The sequence below is a fragment of the Taudactylus pleione genome, unplaced genomic scaffold, assembly GCF_031769625.1.
Source record: "Taudactylus pleione unplaced genomic scaffold, aTauple2 ptg001029l, whole genome shotgun sequence".
NCBI classification, from domain to species: Eukaryota; Metazoa; Chordata; class Amphibia; order Anura; family Myobatrachidae; genus Taudactylus; species Taudactylus pleione.
The window spans coordinates 158008-173457 of NW_028285430.1; the positions used below are offsets into that span (position 1 = coordinate 158008).

The 15450-nt window shown below is 44.6% G+C and overlaps 1 protein-coding gene across 1 annotated transcript in view; it reads left to right on the forward strand.

Annotated features, from left to right (window-relative positions):
* Window positions 1–15450, forward strand: part of INPP5D (inositol polyphosphate-5-phosphatase D) — a 223353-nt gene that overhangs the window by 103750 nt on the left and 104153 nt on the right. Inside the window, exons 4-8 of the mRNA XM_088461232.1 lie at window positions 2287–2449; window positions 4796–4936; window positions 8207–8294; window positions 10085–10165; window positions 13193–13264. Coding sequence (XP_088317358.1) covers window positions 2287–2449; window positions 4796–4936; window positions 8207–8294; window positions 10085–10165; window positions 13193–13264 — 545 coding nt within the window. The remainder of the gene's footprint in view (window positions 1–2286; window positions 2450–4795; window positions 4937–8206; window positions 8295–10084; window positions 10166–13192; window positions 13265–15450) is intronic.

A 15450-nucleotide genomic window follows, 5' to 3' on the forward strand; every position in this document is an offset into this window, starting at 1 on the left:
AGAGGACAAAATATGAAAATTCTGTCAATGTCCCAATATTTATGGACCTGACTGTATGTACCTGTATCACTTAGAAAAATCTGAATACCCTAAACCAGTGGTTCCCAAACTGTGCACTGTGGCACCCTGGGGTGCTTCGGGACACTTGCAGGGGTGCCTCAGGTTGGCCGTCCAGCACCAAATCAATGTATTTATGGTCAATGTAATGAAATATGTGGACAGACAGAAGCTCAAACCTGTCCAGCACCACATAACTGACCCTAAGGATGACAGGGGAGCACAATTTACTTCACTTTACTAAATTTTTTCTGAATTTCTCAATAACAAACTTTTGGCTTAGGGGTGCCGTGAAAACAATGCTGATAATCTAGGGCGCCGTGGTCCAAAAAAGTTTGGGAACCATTGCCCTAAACAATATTACTACACATTGATATTTGTTTTTTTTTCCCTCAGTTTTTCCAATGATTTCTTATTCACATATTTTTTCATAACACAAAAGATTTATGTTCAATCCTACCAGCTCAGCCGCTGATACATACTGTACTTCCTACTATTCTTCTGTAAGCCTTTGATAAGTTTGCTAGAAATATTGTTTAATATTTACTAGAACCCACAAGGAAAATCAGCATAATACAAATTTTATGAAAAGTAAATAAAACCGGAATCCAATGCCGTGTACACACTAGATGATAAAAGTGAACGATATGAACAATAGCGATATATCGTTCATATCATCTAGTGTGTATGGTCTGAACGACTAATGATACACTCTCCCGCGGGACGATAACAATGTCTGCTGTCGACCGAACATGCAAGTCAATATGACGATATTGTTAGGAATTGCCTTTTCGGTGATGTGGCAGGACGACGTCACTGAACGATATTGTTAGCAATATGGTTTAGTGTGTTTGCACTATGGGTTTGATTCAGCAGTGCACACACGATTATCGGGAATCTGAGCATGCGCAGGGCACTGCTCAAACGCACGCAAGGCCCTGCTCAAACGCACGCAAGGCCTTGAATGTCTCTGCCTGATTGACAGATAGAGGCATTTAAGGACCGTGCAGGGTCGGCCCCATTTTACGGTAGTGGCCAGCCCAGAGACCGAGTGGTTGTACGAAGTCTTCTGGGCTCGCAAGCCGGCCATCCTCAGTAAGGTGCCTCCGTCGCAGTGCTGGGATTGCAAATGCAGCAGAGAGTGTCATACACCGCCTGCTGTATTTGCAGCTACCTGCATGCAGCTTTGCAGTTGCTATCCTTGCTGAATCAGGCCCTATGGCGTTTGGCTGGCAGTTCAAGGGCAAACACTGACGATATCACTCATGGAGCATATTGTCTAGTGTGTATGAGCCTTAATAGTTCCACAGCACAAAATTGTTTATGTAAAATAAACTTTATACACTTACTTTACATTATTTCCTTCTGTCCACTGCAAGATATATTAAGGGACATATTTATTAAACTAGATTGGTAGGCGGCATTTTAATTTTTAGTGATATGGCCATTTATTATGAGGGTCCCGCAGCAATTATCACTTGCAAAAGCATTCCCCACATCTTAGTTGTCTATGAGCACTTTATCTCATGTCTGTACTCACGTATGCATGGCCCGACTGCCTTGCAGGTGCATTAGCATCGCCTGATCCGTACCTGGAAGTAAAGTAATAGCGTAAGCTATCACTTTACTTCTAACTCTTCATCAGTATGGCCGTTTATTGCAAGCAGTGTCCTGGCAAAAGACATTTGTTAAATACCATATTAATATAATTTCTTATTGCCACGATATGCGTCAATAAGAAATTATACTTTACAGGGAAAATTAACAAGATTGTTAGTTATGCCCCTTACAGTTTTACCCAGGGTCGCCATGAAATCTGTCAGGCTCCAGTACTATGGGGGATTAGCTAAGAGTGGGGTCACATCCCGTTGTGCATACTGGAGCCCTCTGAAAAAGCTGCACATTCACAAAGAGGAGTGTCCACCTCCCTGGCAGAACAGGGACTCCAGACCGGTCAGGGCCCAGGGACTTTGTACCCACCCACGTTCTCCCTCTCCCACTTAAGTTACTTGATGGATAATAAGTCTTCCATGTACAGTATGCTACACCAGCCAAGTGGTTTTCCCTTAATACTGTATTGAACATACTTGTACAATACAGAACACTATGCAAGTGCAGGTTCTGTTGTCATCTAAAGCAGCTTGTCACACCCTTGTCTCTTTGGTTCACAATTTCATGATGCAAATACCATAAGCTACCAACTGATGCTTTGTATATTTTTCATCACAGATCCAGCACCTCCTAACGTCCCTCCAAGGAACTTTGCCTCAACCTTGGTATCCGCAGAAATAAAGGAGTGTTCACTGAGTACGGAAAAAGCTTATCTAGGGAATAACTCACTGCTTCTATCTGAGACACTGCTACAGAAACTACAGGACATTGACACTCGCAGGTAGATAGCTTCAGCATTTGTCTATTGCACATATTGGGGGATGTCACCCACTGATATTATTGTACATTGACATAATTCTGTTCTGTGCAACCTCTTTGTGTCTGTAAGGATGAAAGAATTTATTATTTAGATGTATTGAAAAATGTTTTTAATCATAATTGCATTAACACTTATTTAATGTGCAGCTAAATACAAATAATATATTGCAAAGCAAAAATTGATTTCCATAAGTAAATATTTAATTGAATAGATGACAGTTTTATAGCCTGAGACCATAATGTTGCATTTTGTTTGCACAAGAAAAGGCAAACGTAAGAATTAAAAGGCTCTGGTGCAAATACTCTAACCAGGGGCTTAACTAGGTATTTGAAGGCTCCATAGCAAAAGTTTGTAATGGCCCCTATGTACCACCCGATGGTGAAAAATTTCACTTTGACAAGGAAGATGGGCCCCCCTCAGCTCTGGGCCTCATAGCACCCCTTGAACCTATGGTAGTTATGCCAATTACTCTAACCCTTAATTAAATAGTTGGTGACTACATGAAGCCATAAAGAGGCCCTGTCCAGCTGATTGCATTTCACTACAGTACATAAGGCCTGATTCAGTACGAATCGCAACTGCGATCGCAATAGCGATTACGCACGCAGTCTTACTACAAAGATATGCTAATGTCTGCGATCGCTATGCCATATGCAGCCTAACATAAGGACGTCCACATTACCTTACACACATCTGTAATACTTAGCAAGACTGCAAAACCATCGGTAACATCGAGTACAATAGCAGCCTCACGCACACTTGCACAAGGTCTGACCTTACTCAGGAATTGGTAACCTCATCGCACGCAGTGAGTACACAAGCTGCGTAGGGCATCACAGTGGCTAAATTATGCATGCCCCTGCAACGGCGTTCAAACGCACTGGCACACCTGCGTTTTGCCGCCAACCCCACCGTCACCACCCCCAAACGGTACTTCCTCTCAATCACTCTGCAGTGGGTCTGAGTAGTCACTGCGATTGCAGTCCCAAACGCAGTGGAGTGTTCGCACATGCGCACTGCAATGAATATGCATGCTCAGAATGCAACAATCGGGCAATTGCGTGCGTAATCGCAGTTTCGATCGCTGCTGAATCAGGCCCATTGTCCATTATGGTCACTGATCTTCATAACCCTGGTTGCAGATGTGTTACTGCTGTAACATCCGTCATTACAGTCCAGGTTTTAAGGATATCCATGCTTGAGCCCAGATGCTTAACTCAAATTGACTGAGGTACTTATTAAGCATGGATATCCCTAAAACCTGGACTGGTAATCTCTGACATAGTGTCTTTTTTTTTCTTTCTATAAATCAAATCTAATAATGTATGCGTGACATAACTGTGGTGCATATACTACTGGAGCAGAGCTCGATTATACTTGCTGACATCCTGGCTCTCCCCTCTGGGAGGGGTAGCCATGTGGGAGGTGCAGGAGGGGCGTGGCACAGCCAGTGCAAATCACATCATCAAGCCGCCCAGACTGCTTACTTCATTTAGAAGGTGAGCTGTGGCAAGGGGCCTATGGGAGACGTGCCTACTTTTCCGGGAGTTCAGGAGAGCCACCCAAGATTCGGGAACCTCCTAGACATTTTTGGAGAGTAGGCAAGTATGAATTGGATACATCTTGCCTACTCTCCCTGAATGGCCTGTGAGGCTCCCAAAAATCGCATAGCGCTCCCAGCCGCCTGGAAAAATGGGCAAGTCTCCCGGCCGGCTGCCACCTGCACCCCTCCCCCCACACACCCTGCAGTGGGGAGGGGATGATGCCATTCACGCTGAATTGCATCATCATGGCACCCCACCCCATTCTTCACAATGTCGGTAATCTTGGCATTGTGCAGTGGGGCCACAATGACACAATCACACCCCCTGCTCCTCCCCTAATATTTGGTAATGTCCCCAGCCACGCCACCATATGCTACGTCACATCCCCCCCGATGTGCTGGACGTGTAGCTACCCTGTCGAAAAGTATGTTTGAGATACTCTCAAATCAGCATATGGCCTTAAATACACTTTTTTGGATGAATAAGCGTAAAACTCAGCATCACCCTCTCAAACTTTTTATCTTTGTGGTGATGAAGAATAATTTTTTTTTTTACTCAGCAAGAAGTTTCACAATGTGTATTTATTGTACAAGTGTAACTTTCATTTCCTGTTGCCTTAATGATTCTTCCTAAAAACATGAAGCCCTATACAGTATAAAATTAGAACCACTAGGTGATAGATAAAAAAAAGTATCGATGAGTAAAAGGTATTGAGCCATTGTTAGTAATTATAACAAATCATCCCTATGTACTTCTGATGCAGTGTTTCGGAAGAACATTTACAGGCGATTCGCCAGTACTTGTGCCTGCACATCACCAGCGATTGCGATATGGTGCGCAATGGATCTCAAAACCTCCCACAGTTCAAGAAACTTCTAATGACCCTTTGCACTGGGCTGTACAGGTAATGAGAACAGCATCACTTACTTTGTAGGTGCAATCCAAGTAAATAATAAAGGGCCTTATTTAGAGTACTGAGCTATTTTTTTGATAGTGGGTGCAAGGTTAATATTGTTCATAAATGGTACTATTGTAGAATTACATGTATCATGAAACACTGGCAACCATTGACTGTTTAGGCACGCTGGCACTTGTAGAACTACAAGGACTAGCTTGCCCAAGACTGCTATGAACTTGTAGAACTACAAACATTATTGTGCCGTGGCATCCAGGGCCCACTGGAAAATATGGTTCCTGAAAAGCAGTAAACAAAAATCCAAGTACACAGAATGTTTTAGTATTTTAATTAAAATAAATAACCTCAGAAATCCCTCATTTACCACTTACCTATAATTAGGAGTATATTTACTAAAGTGCACGTTTTTAGAAGTGTAGTTGTAGCCCACAGCGACCAATCTAATACAGGGTTCCAATCCGGCTCAGACCTGGAATTTCCCCGACGCCAACCCAGGATATTCCCGAGCTGGGTCTGCAGAGACCTGGCTTTCCCAGCATTGAAGTGGACGCTTAGAGATGATGTCATCTCCAAGCACCACTGAAGCCGGCTAATCGGTAGGCATGCGGCACGATCCAGGTCACCGTTATCCAGGTTGCGCCGTTTACACTGCAGGGTTTCACGGGTTATTCCTGTGTTTAACCCTGCAGGTTACTTGGGTTGGATTGCCGGGTCACTCTACCCGGCAATCCAACCCTTCCCCCTTTTACACCAAGGAGCTACCCGGGTTAAACCTCTCTGGTGTAAAGCGGGTATAATTCATACTTGCCTACTTTTGAAAAAAGCATTTCAGGGAGATTGTGAAAGCAGCACCTATGAGCGCAGCGGTAAGTGGGTGTGTACTACTACATCTGAGAGGCGTGTCATAAAACTGCTTTACATCCACATGTAAATGAGCCCCAAAGCAGTTAGTAAGATCTACTTGTTGATGAAAACACACTGATACTTCTATGAAAATACATGTAACCATAGGGATCATTGTGCCTTATAACCAATGCAGGGAAATTATACTAATGATCCCATTTGAATGTATATATCTCTGTTTTTTCTTTTATATAACAGTGTCATAATGGGGGGTAAGGTGAAATGAGGGAGATTGGTAGACTCTTCAGGGAGACAGGGAGATTGCTGCTATATCACTGAGTCTCCCTGACAATGAGGGAGAGAGTTGGCAAGTATGGTATAATTCCTCTTATCATTTATCTAGAACATTCTAGAAGATAATAGCTAAAATCTGATTAGTTGCTACGGGCAACAACTTCACTGCTAAAGTCTGCACTTTAGTAAATATACCCCTTAGTCTCCTATCACCATTGTGTAGTACAATTAGAATAAAAAATAAAAAAAAACCTGAGCAACTGACAAGGTCTAGCTTCAAGCAGATCTACAACACCAATTAATGAACTTCATTGACCTCCAGGGGGAGAATATGCAAACAGCCAGTCTGATTGGCTCATCATGTATTGACCCCTTCATTCATTCATGACAAAAAGTACATTTCATTGTGAGCTATTTGTTAAAGTAAAACAGGAGATCAGTACGTTATTAACATTAGTGTGTCAGAATATGTATTGTATATAGTTATTTTGCATTTTGCCATCCCTTTGTGGTTCCACAGCTGTTTTCATATCCACGGGGAGTTGTGCTGGCTTACATGAGATATACACAACACTATTAATATTTAATGGCAGACCACTCCTGCCCCTGATCTAGCACAATAGTGGGGGTCTGACTTGTGTGATCCCAGCCGTTCTGCAGATTATCACTCTGTGCTGCAACAGATCATTCTCTTGCTGTAAGGGTGATGCTGTTCTGATAATTGTGGGAAGGTGGATTTACCTGTAAATATTTAGTATGGGGTAACAGCTCAAATAACAGCCTCTCATATACAGAATAAAACAGCGATACAGGTGATCATGGGCCATCAGTTTTCATATCTGCTTGTTCTAAAGTGACACAACAAAATCTCAGCTGCTCATATGCACGTTGTTGCTACTGTAGTATAGGCAATTAATGGATATTTGCTTTCTATAAAAGAGCAGGAACTGTTATTAGGTGGCAAATGGTTTGATAAGTAGTTAATGGACCAGGCAGGGAAAGGAACAACCTATATTAGTACAGCAGAAGTGAGCCAGAGTGCATGGCACCCACCAGTGCTTTTATTTATTATGTTTTGCCCATTTGGATAAATGTAGGTCCTGAATGTACACACCATTAGTTAGGAATATAAGGAACGTATGCTCAGTTTCTTTATATAGAAGAGATAGCAGAGCTGAGTGTAACAAGACAGGAGTGTTGCAGCCTCCTCCCCTTGCTGTCTGTGCACATCTGGGACAGACTCGCCCTTCTGTGGCTGCTGTCTGTCATTGTAGCGGAGCTATAAGACAATACATTCTTGGACCGCTGCTTGCTCCTGGAGTACAGTATTATAGGACCATGGAATAAAGATCTCTCTGCGTATGTGTAAGGATATATCCCTGCAAATGAAATCTTCCATCTACTTCAGCTTCTGCTGCTTCCCTGCTGTCCCCTCCCTCTGACTGTACTGTGTGCAGAGGGAAGACAGCCAAGCATCACAGCACAAAGGAAAGGTATGAAGAGGAGGGGGCAGCGGGCAGACGATTTCGGTGGCAGCTGTCTGAGGTAAGGGGAAGTGCTGCATCTCTTCTCCTTCTTCAATCTCTTTTGTGCCATTCACCTCACTAGGCTGCCTCATGATCTTGTGACCTGTATCATGCACAATGCTCTTATCTCTTCTACCTAAAGCTTTAGGCTTTCTGCTCACAGAGGAGCCCTAGCTGTAAATTTAGTTTTTTCGATAAGTCATCAGTTGCCAGTCTGACTGTGGAATATGATGTCATTACTATAGGGCCTGGGAACTAACAAGCAGCAGCTTCAGTACATAGGGGCTATTTACTAAGCCTTGGATGGAAATAAAGTGCAAACCAAACAGCTCCTAACTGTCATTTTTCAAACACAGCCTGTGACATGGCAGTTAGGATCTGGTACTTTATCTCCGTCCACTTTATCTCCATTCAAGGCTTAGTAAATAGACCATAGCCACCAACTGTTTGTGTTGCTGTGACTATATCAGCGAGCGGCAGAAGTATTGCATCTCTACAGCAATGGGCAAATAACTGTGATGCCAAGCCTTGTTTTTTGTTTCAAATATCCCAACAACATTTCCTTTGTGTTCTAATGACAGTATTGTTCCTTTAGTGAAGTGACCCGCACCCTGCCAGCCCTGGAGTCTCTGCAGAGCACATTTGAACCCCAGTTCTCTCCTGGATTCAGACAGCGCTCTCCTGTAAGTTTTACCTGGCAGCATGTAGTGTGCAGGGGCTGGCACACAGCACCACACCCCAATACCAACAAAGATAACAGTGCTACTCGCAGCTACATTAAAAATTATATATATATAATACATATACATATATATATGGATACATATATATGTGTGTGTGTATATACAGTATATACATAGCATGCAGCTAGACACCCCCCCTCGTACTCTGCCAGTGAGTAACTTGCTTTGGGGTGAGTACCTGTTCGCTCCTTGTGTCACAACTTGCCCAATCTATGAAAGTGAGAAAAACCCTTCTCTCCAGTGACGAGTAGATGTACCAATAGCTATCGCCAAGGATCTTTGGCTATAACAACTCTGTCGGTGGATAACGCACACCACTAAACCCCAACATATACTGGGCCTGATTCTGAGTTAGATGCAGATGTGGAGGCTTATTTTGCTACAGTTGCGGCTGCATCTTATTTTTGTCCAATTTTCTCAAAACTAATGTTGGCGATACACAACACGATATACTTGCTGACCCGATGGATCGGCACGATATAGGTGCTATATCGTGCCGTGTATGGGCATGATATCGTACCTGATATCGTGCTGCGCGCTCACGCGGGATCGTAAATCGCATCCCCAGATCTTCCCGCAGGTTCATATGATCTGGGATGCGATGTACGATCCCATTCAGATGGTGGAGCCGGCATACCGTGCGGTCAGCGGGGACCAAGCAATTGCCAGCGGGGACAGCACAATCAGTCTGTCGGCGTATCGGCAGTCGCCCTAAACGGTGCATCGCACCATGCATGGCCACCATAAGACGCTTACTTACAGCGTCTTGAAGGTGCATTACCATCTCTGTGTGTCACTGGTCATACCATTGACTCTATCACCAGCTCTGTGTGAGCAACTGTGTTTGTTTGGACACAGCCATTGTCATCGACATGCCCGCGTCTGCTTAGCCAGCCCCTTGTTACCTCCATGGAAAGCCCAATAAAATGCTGAGGCTGTACGTCCGAATCTGCGCTGCGTCTCCGAGCGCTGACAATAGGGACGCATGTGTTGTTAGACTCAGACGCATGCACAGATTTAAAAAACATTGGCGTGGGTGATTGACACTGCATCCGACTCAGAATCAGACCTGAAGATTCTGCCACCCAAGCTCTACTCTCAGTTATATCAGATATAGACAACATCCCCAAAACAGCAACTTCATTGCCCCGAAGTGAGACTGAGAATTAGTAAATAAGAGGAGCGATAAATGAAACAAAAGTAATTACATTTTTCTGTAACCCAGGGGTTCCCCTTGAATCACGGCACCCTAGAGTATCAATTTTTCTTTGTCACGACACCCCTAGGCCAAAAGTTTCTTATTGAGAAATTCAGAAAAATGATTAAATGAAGTAAAAAGCCGACTGACAATCCTGCCACTCAGACAGAGCACAAAGAGGCATTCTAATTAATTCATACACAAGGACAGTGTGCCACACACAGGTTATTTGGGGCCAATTTACCAATAATGTAAGCATGTATTGCCCTTTTAGATTATATCCGGATTTGCCATTCTAGCCACCACAACATTCTACAAACATGAGCAAATGATAACTTGCAAAGTGCTGACAGACAACCTAGTACCTTACACACGTCACAAAGCATTTGTTCTCCTCCTAATTTCTGTCACCCAGGTTGGTAGCCTTTAATAACTTAAGCCTTCATCAATCTCTGCCCACAACAGCAAGAAGATGTGACATAAATGAGCCCCTATTAATGTACTAATACCTATACCACCTGATCTTTTGCAGCTGTCCGGTGACCCCGGTGCCAGTAACATGATGAGTAAACTCACCCAGCTCACCTCCATGGTCTCTAGCCTAGAAGAGAAGGTAAGACAATAACATTGGAATTGTAGAAATTAATATGAATTTTGCGTATCAGACCATTGGTTTATTACTGATAATCTTCTTGTAGGTTTGTGTCTTTCTAAACTCTATCCAAGAGTACCACATAGCAGAAACTCATTAGTGTGCGTGGTCTGCTGAAATATTGTTTCCATCTGCCCTGTAAAAAACTCTTGAGTTTCTATGTATGAGCAATTTATCTTCATTCAACAAGTGTGCTGCTCAATTCTCTTTTTTATTCTGAAAGTGAGGGGCATTTTTGAAAAACCTTGACCCATTCAGTATCGCTAGTTTATGTATTCTTTATAGAGACCGATAACATTGGTCTACTCTAGGACCTCTTTATGAGTGGACAGAACTAGCAATGATGACTAGTTTAGCCAATATCTACTAAGCATTTCTAGCATGTAGGCAAGATTTTATTAAGCATAGCCAAAGTTCAGTGACATCTTGCTAAACGTTAGCAGCTATGCTCCTGTATTTTAGAGCTGACTCTAGGGGTTAAATTTACTAAGATTCGAGATGGTCCCGATTTTCAAAGTGATTTATCTCGCTGGAATTCGCCCAAATTCGCGTGATTTACTGTAATTCCTTTTCTTTTACCAAATTTACCAACAGGCGATTTGAGGCTAAACGAGTTTGCCGATGGTGAAGCAAAACGAGATATCTCTCCTAAGTAACTCGTTTTGCAGATTAGTCACCCGAGATTGCAATGTTTTCTCTCTGCAAATCTCTCCCAAGCTAGCAGCCAGCACATATCAGTGAGATATGTGCTTGCTGCTTGTGTTTTAACGCTTGTAAAAATTAGAAAAATGTTAAAAAAAAAAGACGTGAGGTCCCCCCCCAAACACTAACCAGCCCCTGGCTGGCCAACCTGTCCAGGTTCTTAACATTACAGGGAAAAAAATGTGTTACATCCCCTGTAATGTAAAAACTAGCATAAGGCTGCAGGGACAGAGCTGGTTTTAAATATACGGCAAAAAAAAAATGTCGTGAGTTCCACTGTAGATTTAAAACCAGCCCTGGACCCTTTCTAACGGGGGGCTGATGCCACAGCCAGGGGTGCCCTTTCACCGGGCCCCCCAGCAGCAGCATCAGCCCTGACCGTTAGTCAGCCCAGGCCAGGGATCCCTGGGGAGTTGGTGAGAACATCCCATGATGTTCTAAGCAGATATCCAAGACAGGCCCCGGATACAATGTAACAGCATGTTACTGCATGCTATTACATTGTGCTACTGTCTGCTCGTGGGAACTAGCAGACTTCAGTAGCAGGCTGCCGATCAATCAGCGGCGGCTAACATTAGCGGCCACTCATTGGCTGGGACCCACGAGGAGGAGCCGCTCATTGGCTAAGCCCACGTGGGTCCCAGCCAATCAGCGGCCACTAATGTTGGCCGCCGCTGATTGGACGGCGGCACGTGACTGAAGTCTGCTCGTTCCCACGAGCAGACAGTAGCGCAGTGTGACAGCATGCAGGAACATGCTGTTACACTGTATCTTGGACCCGTCTTGGATTTCTGCGGAGAACATCGTGGGACACAAAGGTGAGTATTGGATCTTTTTTTACAGGTAATTCCAATAGGATACTTTACGTTGACAAGTGGACGCGAACATCTGGAAACAGGTGAGTATGTATGTGTATGTATGTATGTACAGTAATAAAGCTTTATTTTACTGGTGTGTTATGTGTTTTTTTAACCATTTCTTTAAAGGTGAAGTACAGGTACCAGTGGGCCCTTAATGCCCCGCATGCTGGTACTTGTGGTTCTCCAAGTACCAGCATGCGGGGGAGGCTTGCTGGGACCTGTAGTTTCACTGTAAAGACAATGATGATACATCTATTTTTTACACTTCACCTAACACAATCAACATTGCCACCCACCAACCAGGGGTGGCGGGGATAGTCCCGGGCTATCAGCCTAGGCCAGGGGTGCCCTGGAGAGGGTGACCCCTTTATTGGGGGGGATCACCAACTCCCCAGGGATCCCTGGCCTGGGCTGACTAGCGGTCAGGGCTGATGCTGCGGCTGGGGGGCCGGTGAAAGGGCACCCCTGGCTGTGGCATCAGCCCCCCCGGTCCAGGGCTGGTTTTAAATATACGGTGTAACCCACGTGAATTTTTTTTTGCCGTATATTTAACACCAGCTCTGTCCCTGCAGCCTTGTGCTGGTTCTTACATTACAGGGCATCCCTACACATTTTTTTCCCTGTAATGTTAAGAACCTGGACAAGCTGGCAAGCTCGAGGCTGGTTAGTGTTTTGGGGGGGACCTCACGTCATTTTTTTCACAATTTAGAAAGAAACATACACAAATCACAATGATTTGTGTATGTTTCTGACCATCTCGCAGCTCAGGGGGATGAGAGTTGGAAAAGTGATTTTGACAGAGAGTTTGCTCCTATCTCACCCGAGCTTGTCATCCCGATTTTTGGTAAATTTGAGAGATGTAGGTTTTAGGTGAAAAGTACTTCCGATTTGGCCCGATGGTGATTTGATTCGAGATTGCTATCTCACCCGAGTTTTACGAGTGAGATGAGAGAAATCTCTCTCTAACTCACCCTACTTTTGCCTTTAGTAAATTTGCAAAAAATCAATAAATCACCCGAGATGGTCTTCTCGACCTATCTCGATTGTTAGTAAATTTACCCCTACGATTTAATGTGTTTTTCAATATCAATCTCCATTGTATTGCTGGAACAATAATTCCTTATCTCTGCCTTCCTTTTATTCATAAAGTACTGTATGGGAGCGAGCCTTTGCCCTTTCAAGAATACAATTAATGAAAATGTGTCAGACTTGTAATGTGGATTTGCATAATGTCACAATCTCAGCCATGTGTCCTTTGAGCTCATGACTTTAGTGCTATGAGGCAACAAAGCTAACCAGTACGCCAACCTTGAATTGTTTATTACCCTGAAAGCCATTTGTCAAGGTTTATACTGCAGGACATGGATTTGCACCACCACACAAGAACATGTTCTTTGTACATGACTGCAGTTGGTTCTCTTTTCAGGTAAAAACAGTATTAATGGAAGGTGCTGCTGTGAAACATCGCAGATCTCTCATACCCCCCATAATATTTGAGGTAATTTTAGATGTGTTTAGTAGGTCATTGAGTTTTTACTCTCTAGATGGCTTAAAAAGATCAGAACCAGAATACTCACTTGAATACTTAATAGAAATACCCTTTACATTAATGAACAAGTGCTGGAAAGTCTGGAAAACTGTAACCTCCCTAGTTAAAGTCAGAATACAGAAGACTATAAATTTAAAAAGCCAATTAAATATTTGGGTCTGATTCAGATTTGCACACAATTCCGTCTGCACATGCGGATAACAACATTTTTGGAGACTGCACGTGTGCCAGTCCCTTGTTACGCAACTTACTCGCGATTAAAGTGCACCTGAGTGGGTGTTACTGATGGCAGTAGGGCATTCGCATGCAGGATAAATGACCTCAGAGCGTGTCATAGATGTTTTGGTGGAATTATGGCCCCATCTGAGGTGAGCGTACGCTATCACTCTACCTCCTGGCTCGGGTGCAGAGAGTGTACTGTGCATGCTTGGCTGCTGGCCAGCCGATAGAGATGGAACCAGGTAAATCCAACTGCATAGCAGCCGCCATAGAATCCCTCCTTCTAAAATGCTGGAGATCCTTAGGGTACCATGAAAACATAGTAGGTCTGATTCTGGTCAGAGGCAAGTGGAATTGTGGACAGATCTTGCGGATTGCAACATACTGCGCATGCGCCAAAGAAAGTAATCGGCATCTGCACATGCTTCGGATCAGGAATATACGTGGGAGTGTCATGGGAGAGTCGTGTGCTTGTAGGCCGACTTCTGTGCACGATTGTAGAGTGCAGATGGAGATGTTATACCTGTATTATACGGATATTTCTCCTTTACCAAGGCTGGGGGATACTTGACCATGGGGTTATAGATGGGACTGCAGGAGCTGGCACTTAACTAACTATACTTGTAGCTTTAACACTAAGCTTCTCCCCTCTGCAACCCCATTATGTCCGTGTAGATTAAGTGCCTGTGGAGTTAGGCACGTTGTAGAAACGCTGCTCTGCGGCCCTTTGTAGCTAGGGATTTTTTTTTTTTCATTTGTAATCTTTATTTTACTTTCTTAGTAAGGTACTGTGCGCTGCTTCCAGTGAGAGTGCATCGGTGGCGGGAACCGCAGCTTGCCGGGCTCTGTTGGATGTTGGGAGTGGGGTGCGCTGACTGGCAGCACCCCCATAGTACCCCAGTCTCGTCAGAGACCGTCTAGGCCTGGGGACAATGCGCACCCCCACTGTCCCAAGAGGGTGCAGACACAAAGAGGGTTCAGGGCATCAGCACTGGCCCAGATGGTGGCACCATCCTGCCGGTCTTTCTGAGGGGTGACTCCTATAAGGAGAGTGCCGGACACAGGCTGCCTATCTACAAGTATTACCCAGAGGGTAGAGTAACACTTGGCAGATGAAGCACAGTGTAGGGGGGCGGAGTCTATAAACGCTGGTCTTCCCCCTGCTACACAGCAGCCGATGGTATCGTTTTATTGGCCGCGTAGGATGCTGCAGCTGAAGCAGCCGTCACATCTGCCTCTACAGGAGAAGGGTGCAGGCACAACGAGTCCACAAGCTCCTCTGCTGCTGTCAGCCTCTCCAAGCAAGGCTAAGTATTTGTATTTTATAATTGCCTGTTTGTATGGGATTTGTGCAGTTTCCCAATGACCTCTGTTTTTACTGGCTACCTGCATCCGCTTCTTTTTTTGCAGGACCGCGTGGTACCTATGACAGACAAAACAAGGTCTGTCAGGGACGAGCCGGTGTGGGCACAGGCGATGGGCCGGTCGCTCGTCGACTTGGTGCAGCTGATGGCGCTTCAGTGGGAGGAACAGGCCCGTGCGGCTGCCGCACCTGTTTCTACAGTACAAGGTACTGGGTTGCCAGCTGTGGGCTTCTTACCATGGAGCGCACAGCGGTTGGATTCAAGAAAGTTTCCTCTTATATGGAACAGTACTTAGAGGATCCTAAGCTGCGCGAGGCACATAAGCATCTTCTTTCTTCCAGGGGGTCGTTTCGGATTCCGAAGAAGAGGAGAGTGAACTTTCGGAGGAGTTCTCCGTTCCTCGCAAGTTTGCATCTCTTGCCTCTTCCACCAGCCCATATTACCAGGTGGGAGCAACCTCCGAAGGTTGATGCAGTGGTGGCTAAACACACTGCTCTCCCGGTTTAGGGTTCGGCGTCCTTTAAGGATCCGCTGGATAAGAGATTGGAAGGT